The sequence below is a fragment of the Melanerpes formicivorus genome, unplaced genomic scaffold, assembly GCF_026170545.1.
Source record: "Melanerpes formicivorus ecotype bairdi unplaced genomic scaffold, bMelFor1.0.p_v2 SCAF_53, whole genome shotgun sequence".
NCBI classification, from domain to species: domain Eukaryota; kingdom Metazoa; phylum Chordata; class Aves; order Piciformes; family Picidae; genus Melanerpes; species Melanerpes formicivorus.
This window is the reverse complement of record NW_027142405.1, coordinates 2,329,453-2,352,899: the sequence shown is the minus strand read 5'-3', so window position 1 is coordinate 2,352,899 and position 23,447 is coordinate 2,329,453. Positions and strand designations below refer to the sequence as shown.

The 23,447-nt window shown below is 43.7% G+C and overlaps 1 protein-coding gene across 1 annotated transcript; it reads left to right on the top strand.

The window, feature by feature from the left end:
• The first annotated feature begins 7,106 nt into the window (after nucleotides 1–7,106).
• Nucleotides 7,107–23,189, top strand: CD83 (CD83 molecule). The gene is made up of 5 exons (XM_068160774.1): nucleotides 7,107–7,220; nucleotides 7,348–7,478; nucleotides 19,109–19,325; nucleotides 19,436–19,539; nucleotides 21,465–23,189. The coding sequence occupies exons 1-5, from the start codon at nucleotides 7,178–7,180 to the stop codon at nucleotides 21,621–21,623; spliced, it is 654 nt and encodes a 217-aa protein (XP_068016875.1). The 5' UTR covers nucleotides 7,107–7,177; the 3' UTR covers nucleotides 21,624–23,189.
• Nucleotides 23,190–23,447: the final 258 nt, after the last annotated feature.

Sequence of the window (23,447 nt, the reverse complement as noted above, 5' to 3'; positions counted from 1 at the left end):
ATATTTGCTTTGAAACTTGTGGGCAAATGAGAGTCCATCTGTCAGTATAGGGATGTAACCAAAGAGGCTGAACCTGTCTCAGTCCCAACGGTGATTTTAGTGTAAGGTTTTTTGTTTCCAAGTCACCATTTCTGACTCCCTTGGAATGCCCCTGCTCAGGGCAATTGAACTGATTTTTTTGTAAAATGTCCTACCAGTTTACAAAAAGGAAGATCCAAAGTGTATCTGAGCACAAAGCAATGTAACACTATACAGTTACCAACAGTGATTTATTTCAGTGTCCCTTATACTGTGGGTTTTTTCTCACTTACCCCTCCCTGGATGTGGGTGACAAGTAGTAAGACAGAAACCCAAAACTCACTGTGGGATCACAGCAGACCCAAACAGGTGGTAGTGGGTGTTGTAGAACACCTGCCAGAGAGGGAGTTTGCCTGTCTCCTTGTTTTAGCATCCAAATGGGTCCACTTTCAAGGATCTGTGCTTGCAATGGGACAGAACCCATCAGAACCCTCCTAATCATAATCAAACTAAAGCAGCAGCTGGCTGCTTAAATAGTAAGTGGGTAAGCAGTGCTCGGTTTGCTCCTCTGAGCCCTGTAAATCATTATCTACTCAGTTCTTAGGTAATGACTACACATATCTGTTGCAATTGGCCCAGTATCCAATTCCTTGAGGCCATGAAATCTGAACTAAAAGATTTCAGGGCAACAGACAGATGACATATACACTGACAGTCTCTTTGTGATAATCACTGGGCAGTCCAACCTCCAGGCTTATACAGAGCCAATGCTGCTGAGGTGGGGGAAGGCTTTGCAGCTTTGAGTCTTGTCCTGAGAGTGTGGGACAATGCATGGTGATTAGACTGCTGGATGCACTATCTACTTGAGGAATAGTGTGGAATATCTGGGCAGACTCCTGGGGAAAGCTTCAGGGAGCCTTTGGACACAGTATTATGGAGCAGTGACCTTGGGAAGACGGGAGACGATTTCTGGAGGCAAAAATCAAGCAGTCGTATGGTAAGCTGGAGGCCAGGAGCTCCACAGTAGCTTCAGCTGCCATGCTTCCAATAGCAATAATTCGGTGAAACTTAAAAGGAAAGAAAGAAGAAGAAGAAACCAAGAAGACTCCTGTACTATCTAGAGAAATAAACAAAATATGCTACTTTTAAAATACTAGAAGTCTAACAAACAAGATGGGGAAGCAAGGATGCCTGACTTTAAAGAGGGATGTTCTCCTACTATGTGTATCAGAAACTTGAAGGGAAGAAGGCAATTCATCAGATGGTCTAGCATCAGGATGCAAAGTATAAAATAAGACAGAGGAGACAGCAGCAGTAAAGAAACAGTAATATGTATTAGAGAAAGCTTTGTGCCTAATCAAAGAAACAAGCTAATTGATTAGAAGCAGAAGAATTTCTTCAGAAAATAGAAGTTGTGTCCAAGAATGGAAAATAGAAAGGATCATAAACTCTGGCAAGTGAAATGGAAACCACAAGGTCAACCATATAGATTCCCAGCAACAATTTCCAGAGACCTAAAGGTCCCTCAGTGATGTTTCTGAAAGAAATTAAGGCACCACATGACAAGAGAAAAATTCTTCATGTGAATAACCTATGAAAAGAGGAGGATAAGTGGCCAGTGTTCACATTTGAGGGAAGTCTCCAGTGATATCCGAGGGGATTTTTTTCCTGGGCTCCTGGTGTTTATAAATGAATTGGAGAAGAGGGCATATGGAGAGAAGACACTTTGGTGAAGGCACAATGTTATTACACATCATGAGAGCGAGTTGCCTTAACTCTTTTCAGGCTCTGTTGAAGTGTCAGTATATGCCTGCATTGATCTTATGCTCTTTGAAAGACTTGGTGAAAGCCAAATGACCATAGGGTACTCAAAGGAGAGAAGAGAGGAAGATCAAGGTCAAAGGGGCAGGAAAGTACAAACAGGTAGGGAATCAGAAGGGGATTCAGGACATGCCACCCTGAAGGCATCTGAGGAGCATTGGACAGTAGCCACTGGTGCTGTGCCTGGAGACCTAAGAGGAAAAGGGAATGAATATAGGATCCTGCAGTCACCAGAACCCCATCACCAGGCTTCCCCTTTCTGCTGCTGGGGATGGTAGAGGAAGTTGATCTGGAAGTCCCATGACTCAGTGGGACCTCAGATAGGGAAGGTGTAAGAAAACCACTTCACAGCCAGAGCTCTTGGAGAAGGGCTGCAACTTGGGACAGTTGGTGGCCAGGTCCTGAGGTGGTACACAATGGTCAGAACACCCTGTGAGACCTGCTGTTAACACAGGCTGCTTCCAGGAGAATGTACTGACTTACATTCCTGGTGGGCCATTACATCAGATAGGAGTACAAGGTGACCTACTGGGATGCTTCATTCTCTTCCAATGCAAAAAGTCCCATAGCATGTGTGCCTGGAGAGGATGTACAGGTACTATGAGGAATAAGTATTTCTACAGCATGATCTGGGGGCAGACTAGCTGAGCATTAGCTCTCTACTAAAACAGTGCCTTGCCAGGTGTGGTACAGAGGTGTCCAAGAAGGATCTCTGCAAGGCTGGGATTATGTAAGGACTACTATTGCAGAATTCAGTAAAGACTGCAGGCAATAATCTGCTTCTTACATTCTTGAGAAGAATGACCCCACATGGAGGGTGGGAGACAGTCCACTGAAATCTGCAGATCTTAGTCCAAAACGAAACCAGCACCATCTAGCAGACTGATAAAAGAAGAACCAGTTAAAAATGAGATTTCCATGTGCACCTCCAGCAGCCACTGCAGTTTGAATGCAGCACCTTGGCCTCCTTGGCTACTTGGTATGTCACTGCCCACTGTTGTAGGCAAGACGCTGGACTAGATGGAACTTCAGTACAGCTTTATTGCGATTCTTACAGACACATGTAGGTGTGGGGTAAGTTCTTGCTCCCCTTTAATTAAAGACAATTCCTAAACTCCCAGGCCAACAGTTTCTAAAGAGGCTTCTAGTTTTGGATACCTCCATTTTGGATCTGTATTTTGGGTTTAATTTCAATTTCTATGTGAGTATGCTTAATCACTGCTTTGACAAACAGGGCTGGCACGTCTCAAACGGCTCACTCTGAAGTCTAGGTGTTTCTGAGGGGTGGCCATTTGTGCTCAGTTAGTTGGGTGTTATTTACTGAGCTGGCAGTAGGAGACAGTCTGTAGCACAAAACTCTGCGGCACCCAGCACATCCAGATTCACAGTGTTGCCGGGTTGCCACTGTTTAAACAGTAAAGGCAGACACTGACCAAACATCTGCCATGAAGGCGTATAGAAGAGAACTTTGTCCATAAACTTTCATAGCTCCAGTCTGTGAGCAATCTATATCCCTCTCATTAGCTGCAATCTGGAAACTTTCAGTTGCTTTTAATTGTTGGTGTGGTGAGCATCAAGGTCCTAGCATGACAGGAAAGTAAATACTGTGACTGCAGTTCTCCTGGGCCCCTCAAAATACGTGGCTACGCTTCATTTGTGACTGTGGGTTCTTCTGTCACCATTCCTTTGGCTAGCAGTTCCACATTACACATGGCATATTCTTTAGAAAACAGTTGTCTTCTGAAACATAAGACAAAAGACATCCTGGCTTTGCCAGCTGAGCTGAAGCAGACAGTGTTTATTGATCCACAGGAAATGAATAATAATAAAAATAAATAAGCAGCCCCACTTGCCAGTGGCTTCACTACAGACATGAGGCACATGGGTGCAGCTTATTTGAAGCAGGAACCTAACTGCAGTGGAAGAGGGGATATTTGATAGTCATATCTCCGTGCAGAAAAATCTGTGCCTTGTTAGAAATTCAGTGTTGAAATCCCAACACTGTTTTGACACCTCTGTGATTCTTCATTGTGAAGGGTATTGTACTCCTTGTGGAGAGCTAAAGTTTGTTGATTTAAAAGAACAACCCATCTCTGTGCTTCCTGAAGAGCACTGGCAAATATATGAAATGAGAAGGAGTCTTAGTTATCTTTTTCAGCCACACACTGGAATAAAAAAACGAGAAAAATCCACTACTGGAGTATCTGAGGGATCCAGTACCTACCTGGTGTTCAAGGAAAACTGATACAGTTCCATGAGCAGCATTCTCAAGGCTCTACCAACACTGAAAAAAAATATACAGTCTTGACTTTTTAACCTTATTCCATTAATCCATCCCACATCCTTGTGCTTCTAGCCTCATTTCCCACAGAGAATGAAATTTCTGTGATCATGCCATCTGGCTGTCTATCAGCCAGTATGTTCTGAACCTGCTTTCTATCAAACTGACAGAGAGACCGAGGCTCAAAGAGAATTAAGTGCCTATGAAATTCATGAAAATCAGCAGCTGGGTCAAAGATGGAGATCCAAACGAATGCCCTTGCTAAGGGAAAGGTAGGCAGAATGCAGCCGCTCTACATGCTGCTTGCTAATGTCAGTCATCACGTGTGTGGCTCTGGACTCACCAGAGCAGATGGTGCTTCCTACTCAGTGAGACTGAGGGCTTATGGTTTTGGTGTAGTGAGTGAAAGAAAGGAAGAGGCAATAGGACACTCTTGTAGGAAAGCAGGTCTCCTTAGGTACAGAGAACAAAGCTTTAAATGATAGGTTTTTACTTATTCATATAACCATGCAGCTCCTGTGATTCCTGAGGGCCCTGCAAAGATGTAGATCTGTTTCTCACTGAGAAGGCTGACAGGCAACCACTGCCTCTTCATTCCCACACTCAAACCTGTCCCACTCAGCTTCCACTGCTCAGGCCTGGAGTGAAACTGGAAGCAGCTTCCAGGGCTCAGGAGAAAATAGCCTTGCTCTTTGAAACCATATAAAGGGTATTAAAAGTTAGGATGGAAAGTACAGCCTGGTTCAAAGTTTCCCTAAAGAAAAATTCCCAGGCAGGGAAAGTTTAAAAGCAAAATGATTTCTCCTCCCCCAGCAAAGGGAGTTTCAGTTTTTGTTTTCATATCTTGCTCTCTTCTTTCACATACTGTGCTGTGGAAGGGCAGCTGAGCTTGCAAACACTTCTGGAGGAAAAGGGCTGCTTTGCTTGAGGCTTTGCTTGTCCTAGAGGAAAAACCTGTGCAATTTTAAGAGTCCTAACTCCTGTATTTTAAACAACTGAGGGAGAATGCTGTTTAACATTAGCTTGGCAAGTGTGTGTAGTATATACATTTCCCAGATCAAATTGGGGCCTGACCCTTCATGCTTTAGTTTGAGTGCACTTCTGTGTGGGCAAACTTGTGACCTCAGCCTTAGACATGCCACAGCCCCTCCAGACTACATCTGCTCAAGCCATTTTGGGGAAGATTGCTGCAGACTGACCCACAGCAGGGGCAGGAGCTTGCTGTGGTTTGCTCACTGTGGGTTTTATCACAATGAAAGGGGAGGTAGAGAAGGTTTTAGCCCCTGGATTGGTTTATGAAAGATAAATACGTAGCTCTGTGGGACTCACAGAAAGAGGCACTTGTGCGAAAGCTCAGTGCCCTTCTTGGAGGTGGGCTGCTTGTGTGACTAACTCATGGGGGCAGAAGGGCCATCATTTTAGTGAAGAACAGATGTGAAATGTATTAACTGGAGCTCTCTTCTCTCCAAGATTTCTTTCAGCAACGTCCCACTCACTTCAGTCTTCTCAAGGACCCTATTATTTCACACAGAAGAAAGAAGTGAAAGTTCAGGATTTTCTCTCCCTCTAGAGAGATGCGCTGGGATTTACATTTTACTTGTACTTACTTTCTAAATAATGGATTGAGGTCCTTGAAACTGGGAAACACAAAGAAAAAAACAGAGCTCAGAATCTTTTGTATTTGCTATACTGGTCAATGAAGACAGCAGCAAAGAGCTTTAAAATAAGTAGGCTACTTCAGTAGTGATACTCCTAGTGAAACTGCTGTCTGACTTCCTTCACAGAACAGACTGGAGTTTCCAAAAGTGTTGCCCACCCACAACATTTTACCCAAGTGAGTTGGACTTTTGCATGCTGAGAACTTGGCAAACTGTCTTCTCTTCACAAAACTTTCTAGAGGTAAATTGGCTTTAGGGTGCCCAGGCTGATGTGGCTCCCAGGAACCTGATTTTCAAAGCAGCTGACCATACACACTTCACCCACCAAACCTTAGACAAACTTCCTCCTAAATGGCTTCTCTCAATTGTGATCTCAGTAGCCTGAAGACAGCAGACAGAACTGTTATTCAAAAATAACATGTCAGCAGCTTTCAGAGTTTCATGATTCGTAAATGCTCCTGTAATCAACCTCATACTTCCTCAAAAATTCTCCACAAAGAAGCAGCACTTACAGATCACAAAGAAAGGACTCCCCTTTCCCCCCCCTTTTTTTACCTGTTTTTAGTTTTCAGATCTCCAGGGGGGATGTCCAAACGATTCTTCTTCCAGGAGTTCCCTTTATTTTATTTTATTTTATTTTAATGTATTTTATTTTATGATTACATTTTGCTGTATATTATTTGGTAGCATTATGTCACTGTAGCTGCCTTGGCTTGTCTTGCAAATATAAAAATACACTAAGAAGAGATGCTGCTTCTACACCATGAGTACCTACATGGGGAGCTACACATGTTAACACTACAGAAATATCATCTGTGTTGGTCAGCAATGCGGTGAATTCCTGCCCTAGACCTAAATTGCAGTGTCCTTGTGGTATTACAACCCGAAGGCTTCAGTGTGGTTTTGGAAACATCTCTCCATATGGCCAGCATTAGCACAGACAATGTTCTGTTAGAGCTGTAGAGAAAAGGTTGAGAGGGGATTTTGGAAGGGGGACAACCCTGTTCACCTGCCATTTTGTCACCCCAGAGAGAGGTTCATTCAGTGCTGATTTTTATATCTTTCACATTGACCTACTGTGTCCCACAGTCAACCTCATTTCTGTTCAGATCCAAACAGAGGTGGGGTGGGGGAAAAAATAACAAAAAGGTAGGTGAGATCCTACCAATGCAGCAGTTACAGAAGTGGGAGTGCCCTAACAGATTTAATGGGAGGAGCACTGGCTTCTAAACGTAGGGATTTTCCCTGTGATGCAGAATGTCAAGATAAGCTGTCTGGGGGATTCCCCAGTGTGTCTCCAGAAATACCACTCCAGAAGCAGTAGCAGTTTCATTCTGCTCTCACATCCATCCTGCAAAGAGACACACTTGCTGTTCTGTGGTTTGCAGCAGTAAAAGCCATGTCTTTGGTAGTCCACACTCTGCTTATCATCCTCTGCAACGGTAAGTGGGGAGCCTTCCATTTCTACTGTCTGGTCTCCCACGTTTATTTTGTTGTGATATGTTTTGGAAAGCTAGGAACATTTACTTAGGCAATCTCTTTTAAGTCATGTGTACCTCTGCTTTGCAGTTTGGTGCTTGATCCATGGAGCTTCTGTGGTTGTCCCAGACATGGCTGTGAGATGTGCTGAAGAAGCGCTGCTGCCCTGTAAAGTTCTTCATGACTCCTCAATCACCTACCAGACAGTGTCCTGGTATAAAGTAAGAGAAAAGTCTAAGTTACTTGAGCAGTCTTCTTTCCTTTCCTACTTGATACTGGCTTGTCTTATACAAAATGGTTTATTTCATGAGGAGGCATCCTCCTGTCAGCGCAACAGATATAAGGCAGCAATGGTAGCATCTGAGTTGATCACAGAGAGCCTTGCAATGTGAATGATATTGCTCCTGGGCTCCCCTCAAACAGAAGCTATTTTTTTCTTTGAAATAGAACTAAACAACTACTTGCTATTCTAGGCTAGTGGAACTGAGCATGAGGGCAGGGTATGCAGAAGGCAGATAGAGAGCTAATTCTGAGTTCTCTATTTGCATTCAGAAAGGAAATGTCATATCTTGACTGCCCTGATTCAGAATTCTTGTCTCCAAAGCAGGACAGCTCTGCTGACCACCTATTTGGAGGAGGGCCTACAAGGATCATTGGGTTAATGAGCAGAAAATTCTTCCTGAACACTTTCAAGATGAAATTTATCATATAAAGAGAGGCAAAGTTGCCCAGTGGTTGAAGAAGTGACTGCTGACTTGCTGTATGGCACCATGTATTTGTGATGGGGTAGTGGAAAACACCCTGGTTTTGGTTGGTGAAAACTGTTAATTTATCTCTGCCAGAACATAAAGCCACAGCCTTGGTTTCCCCAGTAGTCTGGTCAGATATAGGTTTAAAATTATTCCCTACAGTAAACCAACAAGCAGTGTTGTTAGATAGGGCGTCTGTGGTTGAAACTTGCAGAGTATCTCAGTTTCAGTGCTGCTACAAGCATCTGTCTACTGACTGGATGACAACTGCAACCCAAAAGTACCTAACTCTGATAGAGATGTTTGGAACATCTGGCTATGAGCCCATCAGTAAGTGCAGTATCTATCATCATCTCATTTTTCCAAAATGCTGAACTAAGCATGGGTGGGGGACAGAGAGGAGAAAATGAGGCATTTAGTTCAACACTAGTATGGGAACTGGGATAGCTATCAACTTACTTATTTTTTACTTTCTGCTTTAAAAGCTGAATAAGGATATGTACTTTCCATACAGATACATGCTAATTCTTTAAGCCCCTATGTTTCCCACAGAGCCTAGGCAGGGCAGAGATCTCACTGCAGGCAAACCAGGCAGTGTGGTAGACCTGGAGGAGTTGAACATAAGTGATAAGGGGTGTAGGAGGCAGAAACAGACTGACTAGATCCCTGAAAATGCTTCCCCAAACCAGTGTTCAACAAATATGAAAATAATTTCACCAGGCTGAAGTTTGAGGAACCTCCAGAAGCTTGTTGTCCTGACTTCAGTGGCAGCTGGGAGGGCCAAGCAGCAAATAGAAGCCAAAGGCCATTGCTTTGAAAGAGCGTAAGGAAGAGTGTAAGGTGAGGGGTCTGGAGCACGGGCCCTAATGAAGAGTGGCTGAGGGAGCTGGGATTGTTTAGCCTGGAGAAGAGGAGGCTCAGGGGAGACCTCATTGCTGTCTACAACTACCTGAAGGGTGACTGTAGCGAGGTGGGGGTTGGTCTCTTCTCTCAAGCAAGCAGCAACAGAACAAGAGGACAAAGCCTCAGGCTGTGCAGGGGGAGGTTTAGGCTTGATCTTAGAAGGAAGCTCTTCACAGAAAGAGTGATTGGGTGGTGGGGTCAACATCTCTGGAGGTGTTTAAGAAAAGACTGGATGAAGCACTTGGCACCATGGTCTAGTTGATTAGTTAGGGTTGGGTGATTGGTTGGACTTGAAGATCTTGGAGGTGTCTTCCAACCTGGTTGGTTCTGTGATTCTGTGAAACGCTGTAGACTCAATTCTGCATTGTCTTGTAGCTCTTTACAGTTCCATCCTGGCACAGAATGCCTACACATGCAAGGAAAGGTGATATTTGATGATAGTCCTTGTGTGTGCTGCTTCCTCAGTAGCCCTCATTAGCGCTGCTTTGCAGCAAGTCAAGCTGTTACAGTCAAGACTGCTACTGCACCTCCCCTGCCCTGTACCACCAATCTCCTCTCCCTCCATGGTCTCTTTCCTCTCCCTGCTTGATCCATTTCACTCAGGAAAAGACCATTTTTCCAGTGCCCAGCATGATAGGACTTTTCCCCCCACCACTCTGTTGGCACTGCCAAATCTACAAAGAGTAACAAAATCTAGCTATCTTCAGCTCTTGCCACCATCTTCAGGGGCTGATGATACCGACCACGGTATGGCAGTCTTCTGATTACTTGTCCCAGGAGGGAGGTGGTAAGTGGAGACAGGCAGTCAATGCACTCTTGGTGCTGCTGGCCCAAGCCACAGACACAGCCATATTAGCAGAAGCACAGCACCAAAGCTAAAAAGCCTGATTGTAGGCCAGTAATTTAGGCTCAGTGCTTTGTACTGAGTAAGCAACATTTCTGATTGTGGGTCTAGCTAAATAGGCAGCAGCTTGCAGCTCTCTTCTTGTTGCTTTGTCTGTATGCTGCCATCCCCACCCTGCAAAAGGAGGGTGGGGAAAAGGTGGAGCATGACTGGACTACCCAAAGCAGAGAATTAATCTGTTATTTAAAAACCAGCTCCTGAAGGATTAATCAATAAACACCACGTATTCCCCCAAGGGGCTAATTAAAAGGTAATTCCGACAAATGATATGAAATTCCATACTGCAAAGTTCAAGCAGCTGTTAGGCGAAATCTTTTGTATGAGGTCACTTTGAACTGTGCAGTAAATACAAGCAATTAACCTTTGCTTCTGCTGCTGTACAGCAATGGTGGCGGTGCTGCCTGTGTAGCTGTTTGCAGAGGGTGAGCGCTCAGCGAGCAGACCCCTCCTTCCCGACGGCATTGCTGCCTGCTCTGGCCAGCTGAGGGGTGCTTCCAAATTGTTCATCATATTTTGCTTAAAAATAAATGAAAACATCCTATTTGTTTTCCAATTCTATATGGAGAAATGTTTAAAGGAGTTAATATTCTGGTGTCAAAATCCAACTAGATGTGAAAAAAAAAGGACTAAGGACTGCATTCAACATTTCCTTTGTGTGGCCCTGGTGAGACCACATCTGAAATACTGTGTGCAGTTCTGGGCCCCTCAGTTCAAGAAGGACAGGGAGCTACTTGAAAGAGTCCTGCACAGAGACACAGAAATGATTAAGGGAGTGGAACATCTGCCTTATGAGGAGAGACTGAGGGACCTGGGGCCCTTCTGCTTGGAGAAGAGGAGACTAAGGGGTGACCTCATTAATGTTCATAAATCTGTAAAGGGTGAGTGCCAAGAGGATGGAGCCAGGCTCTTCTTGGCAATGCCTGATGACAGGGCAATGGGTAATAGGTGGAAGTTGAGGCATAGGAAGTTCCATAGAAACAGGAGGAAGAATTATTTCACTGTGAGGGTTATGGAACACTGGAACAGATTGCCCAGGGGGGTTGTGGAGTCTCTCTGGAGATATTCAAGACCCCCCTGGATGAGTTCCTGTGTGATCTGGTATAGGTGAACCTGCTCTGGCAGGGGGTTGGACTAGATGATCTCTTGGGGTCCCTTCCAGCCCCAAACATTCTGTGATTCTGTGACTTTTGCTAAAGCTGTGTGCCCAATATCCTTGGAGCTAATTAAATGAAGTCATGCAGGCAAGCAGTTACGTGCAGACTCAGGAACACAGTCAGTCAGCCCAGACAGAATGATTTTTACTTAGAAACACCTGAAACAGTGATAGGACAAGAGGAGGTGGCCTCAAATTGTGCCAAGGGAGGTTTAATTTGGATATTAAGAAAAATTTCTTCACTGAAAGAGCTGTGAGGCATGGGAGCAGGCTGCGCAGGGAGGTGGCGAATCCCCGTCCTTGGAGGTACTTAAAAGGTGTGAGAATGTGGTACTTAGTGGCATGGTTTAGTGGTGGACTTGACACTGCAGGACTAATGGTTGGACTTGATGATCTTAAGGGTCTCTTCCACCCAAAACAATTTTAAGTAGGCAGGCCTTGCACACTGGGTAGACTAGAGAACCAAGTCCTCTTCCAGCCTAGTGCAGTTCTCATCCTATTCACCATATGGTCATGAGTAAGTTAGAGTTCATAACGATGGTACTCTGTAAGTGTGGTTCATTTTTAGGACCTACATGCCATAAAACCATATATGAGCAGCATGGAAGTTTGCCAACTGAGAGGTGAAAACTAGGCCCTTTTTCATAAGCATCCAGGCACTGGAAATTGTATATGGAAATACTGGTTTGTACCTGGCCCACCTATGAAACAGTAATCTGTGTAATGAAACTTTACTTACCATTCTTCCTTGTAGGGCTATTGAAAACTGAACAGTTTCTCTTTGTGTAGCACGTTGAAAATGAGGACCACTTCATAAAACCTCATAATTATCACTTTATATCCAGTTTGAACACCAAGTTTAAACACACACAAATGAAGTCCCAGTGGATATTTAGCTATTTTTTTTTCATGTGATAGCCAGAAAAGTCTTAATCTAAAACAAATCTTGAGGAAGAGGAAAGCAGTCTGTACTGCAGTGGAGAGAAGTCTGTTAACTTTATAGTAACACTTCCCTGAAAAATCCAAAATTGGGGTGGAATTAGAGGGGGAAGTTATACTACAAAATAAGAGTAAGCCTTATAGGAATTTAAAGTTGATCTAATATTCATTGAACCTTTGTTCAAAGGAAATTACTTTTGCTAAATGTGCATAGCTATTTTCTATTAGCATAGGTAAACAGTTGCTAAATTACTTCAGTCCAATGTCTAACATATCCAAAGAAATGCAGTCAAAAGCTCCTCAGACATCTTGTCCCTCTAAGAAGTTGGATGCCAGGGGAAGTTAAGGCTCGAGGTGAGGAGAAAGTTCTTCACTGAGAGAGTTGTTAGCCATTGGAATGTGCTGCCCGGGGAGGTAGTGGAGTCACCATCCCTGGAGGTGTTCAAGAGGGGATTGGACGTGGCACTTGGTGCCATGGTTTAGTCATGGTGTCTGTGATGACAGGTTGGACTTTATGATCTTCGAGGTCTCTTCCAACCTTGGTGATTCTGTGATCTATTCAGTTCCAGGTAGCTCCAACACATTGGCAAGAAGGAAGCAGTAGAAACGGTTTCATGACCAAAACAATTCTTTTGCCTGACATGAGCTAATGCTGGATGCCCTTAACTGAAAAAAACCCCAAACAGCAGAAAGGTTGTGTGACTAAGTCAGAAGGATTTTCCAGCTGCCCCATGTGTCACATGTAGTTCCTTTGCTGCTGCTTTGTTTTGGGGTTGGGGTTGGGTTTTCTTTTCTTCTTCTTCTTCTTTTTTTTTTTTTTTTTATTTCCCTTCTAAAGCACAGTCAGAGTTCACTCACATGTGCCCACAATTTATGTCTGTTTTTCTTCTAATTTAACGTTGGTAGCTCTACATGACACTGTATAGGAACCATATGGATGCACCTTCAGCACTAATCAAATGTGAAAGTGCCTTTGTGCTGCAAAATACACCTATTAAGCGGTTTCAGCTCAGTTGTGATTCATTACATGTTGGCTGTCAGGCATTGCCAGAATTCTAGATATTTTGCTTCAGAAAATGAATTCCTTCTGGCTGTATAGAGGTTTTAGATCTCTTTAGGAGTTAGAAATTTCAGCTTGGCCGATATTCCTGGTGTAATTTTAAACAAACCCGTTTTTACAGTCATCCCACCCTCAGAAGAAAATAAATGAATGTTAATACATTCCACTTTTAAACTGACATGAATTTTGGATCTGAACTGCTTTGTTGGAAATGAAAAAATGCCTTTGAGGGAGAAGTGGATTATATTAGCACTTTGATTTACCTGGGAACCTGGGTACCACCTTAGTCTGTGGAAAGTATGATAAGATATTTAATGAGAGCAGAGAACATGAGTTAACTGAACTGCTTGGTCTTCGATGTACAGGATAAAATAAGGTTTTAATTCATTACTTGTGTGTAAGTACTACAATGTGGGTGAATTGCCTTTGTTTAGTAGCACTATTGTGTAATGCTGCAACAGTTTTCAAACTGCAGCTAAGATCCAGCCACTTAGGACTGAGAAAAGTGTTGTTCCTCCTCCTTAATACTTTGTTTAAATTCTCTGAAAAAGGAATACTTGCTGAAAAGCATTCAAATTTTGGAGGCCTAATAATTTCTTATAATTCAGCCAGTCAGAGAGCCAAAATGTATCAGCTCAGCAGTATTTTCAATTAAACTCATCCCATTTTAATATCCACTCTATCGCCACCACTATTCTTACCCAGAAGCTCCAGGCTATGAGAAACTTAACAGGAATCAGTCAGTTGATTAGAGAATACATGTGGGAGAATTACAGTCTCTTTAGACCAACGGTTGCCAAGCTTTTGGGAACTAGAATAGCTTTCAATTAAACTCACTGAAATAAGGGATCTAGAGCTTGTTGCTGAGGGCTATGTCCAGTCAGGATTTGAACATCTCCAAGGGTATCTCCCCTCCCTCTCTGGGCAGGCTGTTTCAGTGTTCAACCACCCCCACTCTAAAAATGTTTTTCTTATGTTTAAATGGAATATCCCAAATTGCAGTTTGTGCTCATTCCCTCTCCAGAGGCCACTGAGAAGAGCCTGGTTTCATCATCTTTATCCCTCTGCAATCAGGTACATATTGATACCTGTGAGCCTTGTCTCCCCCAGGCTGAGCAATTTCAGCTCTCACAGCCTCTCCTCATATGTCAAATGCTCCAAATCTCTAATCACCTTTGTGGTGCTTTGCTAGAGTCTCTTCAGTAAGTCCATGTCTCTTTTGTACTGAGGAACCCATTTCTGGAACCAACATGCCATATGGGTCTCACTAGGACTGAGCAGAGGGGAATGATTCTTCTCCTCCCATTTGGTGAACATGTTCTGTCTAGTGCAGCCCAGGAAGCTCTTGATCTTCTTGGCCACAAAAGCTCATTGCTGGCTCGTAGTCAGCTTAGTGTCCACAAGGACCCTTAGGGCCTTTCCAGCTGGTCAGCCCTATCCTGGTCTAGTGCCTGGGTTATTCCTCCTCAGGGAAAGGATTTGGCATTTCCATTTGCTGAACTTCAGGAGGTCCCATCATCCCATGCCCCTAGATTTACGGAAAATAAAGCTATTTTAAAATCCCCTTCTTTCAACACCACCTCCCCTTTCCCACCATATCTGCTGCTTTTCTACCCCACCCTTTTCCCCCTCAAATCCCAGAGCACCTGGGCTCTGATGGAGTCTCCTCCCACTCCAGGTGTGGCCACTTTGCCCTCCCTGCCCACTCCCCTTTTTAATCCCCCCAGGAAGAGCAGAAGCCCTAAGCTAAGCCCATCTGGGCTGAGGGATCCTCCTCTCATCATTGGTGAGTGCCCCCGGTGCACACTGGGTGATGGTGGTGGTGACAACAAAGGCCGGGGGGCCTGGTGGCCCCCCGGTTACATAGGAAGAATCTTAATGGCTCCTCCAATATCATCCACGGGTGCTGGCTGGGCCTTCTTGAAGGGGCTGAGCTCCTCTGTGTGGTATCTTGGCTGGTTGAGGGTCTTGCCCCTAGCTCTGGGGTGGTGGAGCAGCAGGAGCTGTTTAGGCAGGGTGGAGGATGCTGTAGATGCTTTGGGAAGATGAAGGGGAAGTTAAGCTAGTATTGTAGAATCACAAAAATAAAATCATAGAATCAACCAGGTTGGAAAAGACCTCAGGGATCATTAAGTCAAGTCCAGCCTATGTTGGACAGTACCAACCCGTGGGGGTAGTGTTTCCTCTTATTGCTATGGAAGTAGTGGAGAACAGCAGACTTAGGCCCCCAGCTGATTCCTGAGAAAGCTTGTCACAGACATTGCCACTGGCCAATGTATATGTGACACTAAACACAAACTGACATTTCTGTTGTTTAATTTTCTTGATGGTTCATTTTATGCAGATAAGCAGAATGATGCTGCCAGCCTGTGGGTCCCCGTTTCCCAGCAAAATTCCTGCTTCAGTAACTCTCAGCAGCCAGCATGGCAACAAGACCCTTTTTATGCAAATAGAACCAGTAGCATTTCTGCACGAGTCATGAATTGCCTTTTGAATTTTAGTAAAGCCATGAGCAGCAAACATGGGAGCAGGAAAAGACCACCTTCCTTTCTTCCTCCCGTTGGTGGTGGGGAGCCAGGGGAGTCGCTGTACTGCAGCTCTCTCACCAGCATGGCAGAAGGGAAACGAAATGCAAACGAAATGCAGGCGGAAAATACTTTGTCACTGATTAAAGAAAAGCATGGTCCCTACACAAGTGAATTGCTGACACCAACAACATTCACTTCCCTCCCTCTAAGCTTGTGTGGAATTAATTAGGTAAACCCCCTAGCATTTACCTTGGGCTGTGGTATCACCTGGAGGACACTTGGCATGAATTAGCACTGGATTATCATAGGAGCTTGAGCTGCAAAATGATCTGTCTAGTGAGAGTCTGCCAAGTAATTCACAGGAGGTGGCAAACAAAGTGGCACTTTAGTAATTTTAATTAGGTTTGGGGGGAAAAGAGGTTAGCTTGATTAGAGCAAAAAACAGAATGATGACCTTACTGAATATCTCATGGACTTCCTTTACAGAGATGACATATAGAGATACACTCTCACTCTGCATTTGCTCAGATGTGTCCTTGCCACCTAGAGAATTTAAAAAGGGAGGGGTTGACTTCATTTTTTTTTTTTAAATAAGATAACAGGAAATAAGATTGCAATGGAAAAGGCTTGGTTCAGACATCAGAGAAAGGGTTGTTGTGACCTCCGAGTGGGGATGAATTGTGCTGCATGTAGAGACTGGAGAAGTGCCACCAGATGTCTCTGTAGCCTAAAAAATGCAGAGACGCCCCAGCGCCACCCAAACTGCTGATCTTCTGTGAAGCGGGGTGATTCGATGGAGAGAGGCATGCAAACCCCGAGCTAGACCCACACATCTGAACTGTTCCTCGCCCTCCCCAAATGCGAGGGTTTGCTACTCCCATCCAGATCATGACTGGTTTCTCCACAAGTGAAGGAGGGAGGCCACAACGTGACTTTTTCCTCTGTTTTGGGGAAAGCCACGTTGCTAGTGCAGCTTCGTGGGCACTGCTTTGCCTTACACAGAATGGCTCTGTCTTAATGCAAAGTTGTGATGTGCTGTCAAAAGTGCAGTGACAATGGCCCTGGAGACAAGCAGCCGAGAAGCTCGAACACCTTTGGAGGCAACAATTAATCCTATTTTTCAAAGTTAAATCATTTACCAAAAAAAATCCCACTGGGAATTAAGCACATGGTCAGGCATAGAATGCATAGGCTTGATTGACTTCTTCCTTACACTAGCAGTGGTAATTACAATTGCATACAGAATGATCAAAGTGTTTTCTGGTTCTCAGGTGCCTCTGACAAAAATAACAGCACCATTTAGTAGCCAAGATAAAAATAATTTATGCTACCAATGAATTTAAAAAAAAAGAAAAGAAAATGGATTATTTTCTGTACATAGCCCAGAGCTCCTCTCTGCGTTTTAGGGCAATGAGAAGGTCAGGGAGCCAGGCTGATTCTCTTTATTGCCCTGTGGGCAGTTTTAAATTTCACTGAGAAAGGGGGTGGGAAGGGAAGGGAGAGTGGCAAAAATTAGATCTGAGGGAGGTCAACTCTATCCACTTAACTGCTATTGACCCACTTGTAACCAGAGCTGAGCCCAGCCTTTCTATTGGAATTCCTCTGGCTACATCTCCGACAGTGTGCAGGGCCCAAAAATAACTAAATCTCTGTAGCACAGTGAAGTCCTTGCAGAGTGAAACCCACCACAGATACTGATTGTTTCGTAGCAGCTTGGGGCTGAGCAGAATAAGAAAAAGAAATGTTGGGGGGGATTAAGAGGAAGAAGGTGCTTTCTTCCTTCTTTCTGGGCAAAGTGTGGAAAGCCCCAGGGAATTACTGCTCTTTGTTTCATCTGATGCACTGAAATTCCCCAAGCCTTTCTGAGAAAGGGTCTTTACAACGATGAAAACTTTGTGCTTTAGTCCAGTTCCCCAGCTCATGAAAAGCTTGTTTGACACCATTTTAGGTCTGCAAAAGTAGCAAAGTATAACGGAGCATAAGACCCATATTTTGCTCCAGGCTTGCGAGTACAATTACCTTGTGCAATATATGAACGGGAAACCTGATACTCCCAGCCTCAATATGAGAAAATTATGTTAATTTTGATAAGTTAGAGTGAAGCTGTTATACCCTGATGCAGCAGCTGTGCAGAAAGTAAGCACTAACTTGCAACCCAAAAATGTGTCTATTAAAATAAGAAAGTAATAATAAAAGCGCCTTGGCTTACATTAGTGATAGATTTGGCTGGGAAGCTGAGCCTTGGACTCTATGAATTTGCTCTGGCACTGCTGGTCCACAGAAAGCCTGAATTCATTACTCAGGAAAGCTTCACGGAGGGCACGCTGCCTCAAATCCCAGGGAACAATGTCGATGAATAAGAATGGACACGGGCTAATTCAAACCCTTCTCTCATCTTTCAAATCAAGTTAGTGATTTCTCTCTTTGTGGTTCCCAGCCAATTGTCATTTTCAGTGCATCCTATCGTCCTGCAGTGCAGACTGTTCTGGGAATACACTTAATTCCTTCAGCAGCCTCTCAGCAATGTGAAGGAATGTAGCTCTTCTGGTTACAATTAAGGAATTCAACATACAAGTGCTCCCCAAGTGCACCAGAACCTGCTTGTGACCTTCACACAACCCAGTCTGAAGGAGTTGAAGCTATGTTTTGTTCTTTGGTTCCTATAAAAGGTGGAGTGGAGGGAGGGAAACCCTCACTCCTCCAGAAAGGCTCTGTGGTTTCAGGGGTCAGCTGCACAGAAACTGGCACAGGGAAGTGTAGTTTCCAGGGCTGTGTTCCCACAAGGAGCTCTGGGCTGTGGAGTTGCTGGGGGGATGCCAGACCATGCTGGCAGCACCAGTGTGCTGAGGCATGCCAGCCTGGTAGGCAGGCTTAATTCCCACCGCATTGTAGAATGTGTGCTGTCAGGGTGATCACAAGCAGCAGTGAAGCCTACCTGCTTGCTACCATGCTCTCCTGGGGACATCTGGTCTGCAGAGCCACCAATAAGTAACTGGGTCGGGCTGCCTCAGCTCCATCCCCATGGACTCTCTCTCTGAACTCTGCATAGACACTTTGAGAATGAACTCTACTGCTGCCTTTTGTCATGTTACACCTCTACCAGGATTATGTCTGTGTGAGGCAAATTAAGACCCATGTGTTGAAATGAAAACAGATTTAATTGAACAGCCAACCCAGTGTCAGTATAAAGCATACAAAGTTATACTCAGCCTAGTGAATGTGTGGTGGTCACAATACATAGGAAGGCAGTCCACAGAAGCAGAATAAGTAAGCCACTCTAGGGATAAGGAGAAGCAGCAGGAGCAGGATCAGGAGAAGCCTTCATCCTCATCAACCTTACCCCTATGTACTGTGTGATCTTTATGACCTGGGATATACCTGTAGCTTCCCTGGCTGACTCCAAATTCCTAACAGCCTACAAACCATGGCTAGCCTGAGATTCTGTTTCAGAGAAACCAAGACAATGTATTAGATGTTTTGAGGGGTGTCATCCCCCCCACACACACCTCTCTTCAGCTTCTGCATTTTCAGCTATAGGGTGGCTTTAGAGCTCCTTCCGCTGAAACTAAGGATGACACTGTTCCCCAAGATGAGAAATATATTTGTGATTTCCAGATGGATGGAAAAGGTGAAGAAATATCATGGAAAGTCCTTGAAGTGGAATCTCATTATCCAAAAGAACTTGGAGGGCCTCTGGAGCTCTCCAACAACACCTTCTTTTCACTGAGGATCAAAAATGCAAGCAGCCAGAACAGTGGGACATATAAATGCATTTTGGAGGAGCAGAGCGGAAAACACAATCTGAGCAGCACTATCACATTAAAAGTAACAGGTACAGTAGAGACTCAACTGCTCCATGCTCTATGTGGCATTTCATGCAGTTAACAGTTTAAAAATGCTGCACAACACCAGAACAGTGTAACATCTTGCTTTACATTTTAGGTTGCCCTGGAACAGAAGTTGAAAAATTGAAAAAATACAAAGCTGAACTCCTCATGCTGACTTGCCTTGGAATTTTTTATTTACTGCTCATCTTTTTTACCTGTGTGAGTAATTCTCTGTCTCATTATCAAACTAACCAAAACCAAAAGAAACCCAACCTGTTAATTTTCTTTGCTAGCACCATGATAACAGAGCTGGCTCCCCAGAAAGGTGGTGGAGTCTCCTTCCCTGGAGACTTTCAAGACCCATCTGGATGTGTAGCTCTGCAACCTGTGCTAGATTCTATGGTCCTGCTCTGGCAGGGACATTGGACTCAATGATCTTCAGAGGTCCCTTCCAACCCCTAACATCCTCTGATCCTGTGAAAAGTCAGTGTTCAATCTTAATTTCTGATCAAATCCATTAAGTACACACACTGTTTTCAAAGTCAGAGGAAAGTTGAGTGCACGAGGAACATGGGGTGGAGTCCCAAAGAGATTAAACGTTTCACTGCATCCTGATGTAACCAAACCAGATGGTTATTTTTCTGCACCCCCTGCCCATTTCAGACTCCAGTCACTCTGAGTACAAACTACCCTTCAGTTTAAGGGCACATCAACAGCTCTTCTGGTTTGGTACTTGGAAACAACATTTGCCTGAGGTGAAGGCATAAGCCCCTGGGATCTCTTCCCCACCTATGCTTTTACTTTGTGTGGTGGTTTGATGGACAAGTTCAAGCTCGCCTATTTTTTGCCCTAGTTTCCACACCTGTAAATTGATGACAGCCCTATTAAATGGGCATTTCTGTGAAGCTTTCCTGTTAAACAGACATTTAAAGATCCTTGGAAGATTAACCTCTCTGGGGTTTTATCCATACCCTTAATGCTGGCTGTAATTCTGGGAGAGGTGGGGAGAGGAGGTAACTGTGAAGCTTGCTTGACAAAAGCAAACCCAGGCTTTGTCTGTGGTAGCGGTGAAGTTACCCCCTTATGTAGAGGTCTGAGTTGCCTTGTTTTGAAGCAGCAGGAACCTTTGGTGTCAGTGTGGTGCAACACTGGCTGCATTTCTACTGAAAATGAAAGCAAAGCCTACCCCAGCATTTTGGGAGGTCAGATTTAACATTTGCTGCCTATTTAATATTTCTTCTTGTTTTGTTCCCCAGCAGATGAATCATAACTCTTGATTGGAGAATATCTAATTAGATGCAGCTAAATGTAGCTTTTCATGTATCTTCAGGGAACAATTAAATTTATGCCTGTCTCTTCTTTAGATTGACAATTCTTCCAGTAATTTGTGCCATTCAGACTAAAGTTTGACAAGATGAGTCTTGTAGGAATTTGTTAGGATGAAAGTATGAAAGCAAGGATATCACTCAGAAGAGACAGATGCCCCTGTTCTGCTCAGTGTCCTGAAAGAATGTCAGAGCTCTAACAAAATCTCTCCTTCTCTTATGTAAAAAAAAAAGTCTCAGTTTTAGTGGTGCAGTTAAACAAAAGCAGAGCCATGTAGTGAAGATAACCACAGTGATGGAATATGTGTATCTTACTCCTGAGGAAGGTGCAGTCTCAGGCATCAACCTAGCTTTCATTGAAGTTTAATATTGCCCTGATCTCAAAAGTGAGCTTCATTATTCAGAATGCCTGTTAAGTTCTTACAGGTTGCCTTGTCCTCGTCTCCAGTGGAGATTTTTTCTAATCCCTGCTAGACTCAAGAGTGATGTTAAGTTTAAGACTGGTGTCAGGACTGGGGTTTTACTTTGACAACTTGATGAAATATTTTGAGCACTGGCCTGTCTTGAAGGCAGGTAGAGAAACACTTGATGCAAAGCCTGTTCATATGAAAACTTAAATGAAATATAAATTTCCTTCTGTGACTAAGTCTTTTGTCCTGTAGGGCCCCTTGACTGAGTAGGGAAAAACAGGGGTTTTTTTGTAGCACTGACTAACAAATGGAAACGGTGTCATGTTAGCAAGAAGAAAACCAACTTTCAAACTTAAAATTTGTCTTTCATAGGAACCCTCATTTGTAACCTTTCTTTTTTTGTTTTTAGACATGTCTAAGAAAAGAGAACATGTCTCCCAGTAATCAAAAAAGCAGATCAAGTATGAAACACATGATCACTCTCATCAATGTACGTGAAATGACAACTTTCCGGGATTTTAACAGTGACAACACTTGCAAAAATGGACTGACTTTAAGTTCTGTCTAGGCTGGGCTCATCAGTAAACACCACACAAGCTGGATAGCTGAGTGGTGTGGAGAGGAAATAAATGATAACATATGGACTCTTGAGAACAGTCTGGAAGTATAGGCAACCTGACAGTGATCTGCTTGCACTGGACAAGTATTCATAAAGCACTGCTACACACTACAGCCACTTTGGGGAATTAGCATGCTAAGAAATACCACTACAGCTACACAGTGGTGTTACGATGATGTTATGAAACTTGATTTCACTCTGCCGTGCAGCCCTTTTGTTCTCGGCAACGATACTCCTGTGATATGAAGACCAGGTGATGAAGAGGCTATGGCAGTGCAAAGCTGGGTAATTAACTCTTTGCTGAACTAATAGGGCTCGTTTTTCAATAGCAAACACAACCAGTGCTGCAGTATGGAAAGAAAAGTGTGCGGGGCTGTCTCCGCTCTGAGCCTGGATGGAGTTCTTTTACTGCAAGTGGGATGTAACTTGTCATGTGATGTTCAAGTAAGCTCTTGTCTAAAATTCACTTTTAAATCTCAGAGTGACAGATGGGCTTTAACCTAAGAAGAGTGAAAATACTTTGGAAGTCTTTCTGCAATGAAAGGAACTTTCTTTCTCTGCAAGAGAAGAAAGGACAGAATTAAGGATGCCCTAGAGGCATCCCTAAACAGGTCAATCCATAAGAAGTTCCACTGAGGTTCCAATTTGTTGCTCTCACAGCAACAAAAATGAGAATGAAGCAGCCAGTGATGTTAAGGACGTATGACTTATTTTGTAGTTAATAAAACAAGAAGCTAAATGTATGTGACACCTATGTCAGTCCAGTTACACAAGTGGTAACCACAGCCGTGGCTTGGAAGAAATCAGTCGCTGTTTCTCTGGGATCTACTGAGTCAGCTGTAAGGTGAGACGTGAGCACCTGCTTTTGGTGTTGACAGCATGTAGTATGTATAGAACATGGATGTGAGAAAAGCTGAACTCAGGCACACAATAAGAACATGAGAAGAATCATCCTCTTGGACCAAAGAAAGCAAGAGAGACTTTGGAGTCTGGAATCAAGGAACCTCCCTTATTGGGCAGCTGGTGCAGAAGGTGAAGAAAGAGGAATGACTGTGGGTGTTTATGCCCCAACATAAGAATTTGAGCCAAAATGTAAATTTGCAAACACTGAAGAACACAACCTTAACAGTAAAATAAAATAATTAACTCCTTCAGGAGTTAAACATTAGGATTTTTAATGCAGTTTGAAATTCCAAGCTGTGAGAAGGAGGCTCGCTCTATCATCCTTTGACTTCTTTCGAAGCACTGGTGGGAGGAAAGCACTGTGCATCACTCGGTGGTATTTCTATGAGCAGGGTCGATGTCTCCATTGATAGAGTCCAAGGGGCTCCCAGCTAGAAGAATAGTTACAAGAGCTATGCAATTCACTTAGAGAATGGTAAATTGAAGCCACGTTTGCTTTTTTTGTAATCAATTTTTACATGTAAATGTGTGTAACATACTCAAAATAAAAAATCAGAGGTAACTTACCATTTATCTTTGTGTGTCATACATGGCAAATAAACCCAGAAATACTCCGTATCAATTGCATTTTGTGTTACAACCAACGTAATTGCAACAAATAATGTAGATACCTGATCCAGCCTCTTCTGTGGGAGAGGGCTTGTGTGTGTGTAATTGATTAAGCAATGGATAATTTTATGCATTTCTAAGGAATGAAGATAATTTAAATTTTCCCCAACATTTCACTTGGAGTCCAAAGTATGTGCCAGCACCTGCTCCCTGCTGACAGACAAGTCATTAGGGAAAATAAAAGGGTGTTTCAGTTTACCC

Excerpts from the sequence above, each read along its gene's own strand:
- CD83 (XM_068160774.1), top strand. The coding sequence starts at position 7,178 with ATGTCTTTGGTAGTCCACACTCTGCTTATCATCCTCTGCAACG. Across the intron at positions 7,479-19,108 it reads AGACAGTGTCCTGGTATAAA|ATGGATGGAAAAGGTGAAGA; the intron begins GTAAGAGAAAAG and ends TGTGATTTCCAG. Across the intron at positions 19,326-19,435 it reads TATCACATTAAAAGTAACAG|GTTGCCCTGGAACAGAAGTT; the intron begins GTACAGTAGAGA and ends TTTACATTTTAG.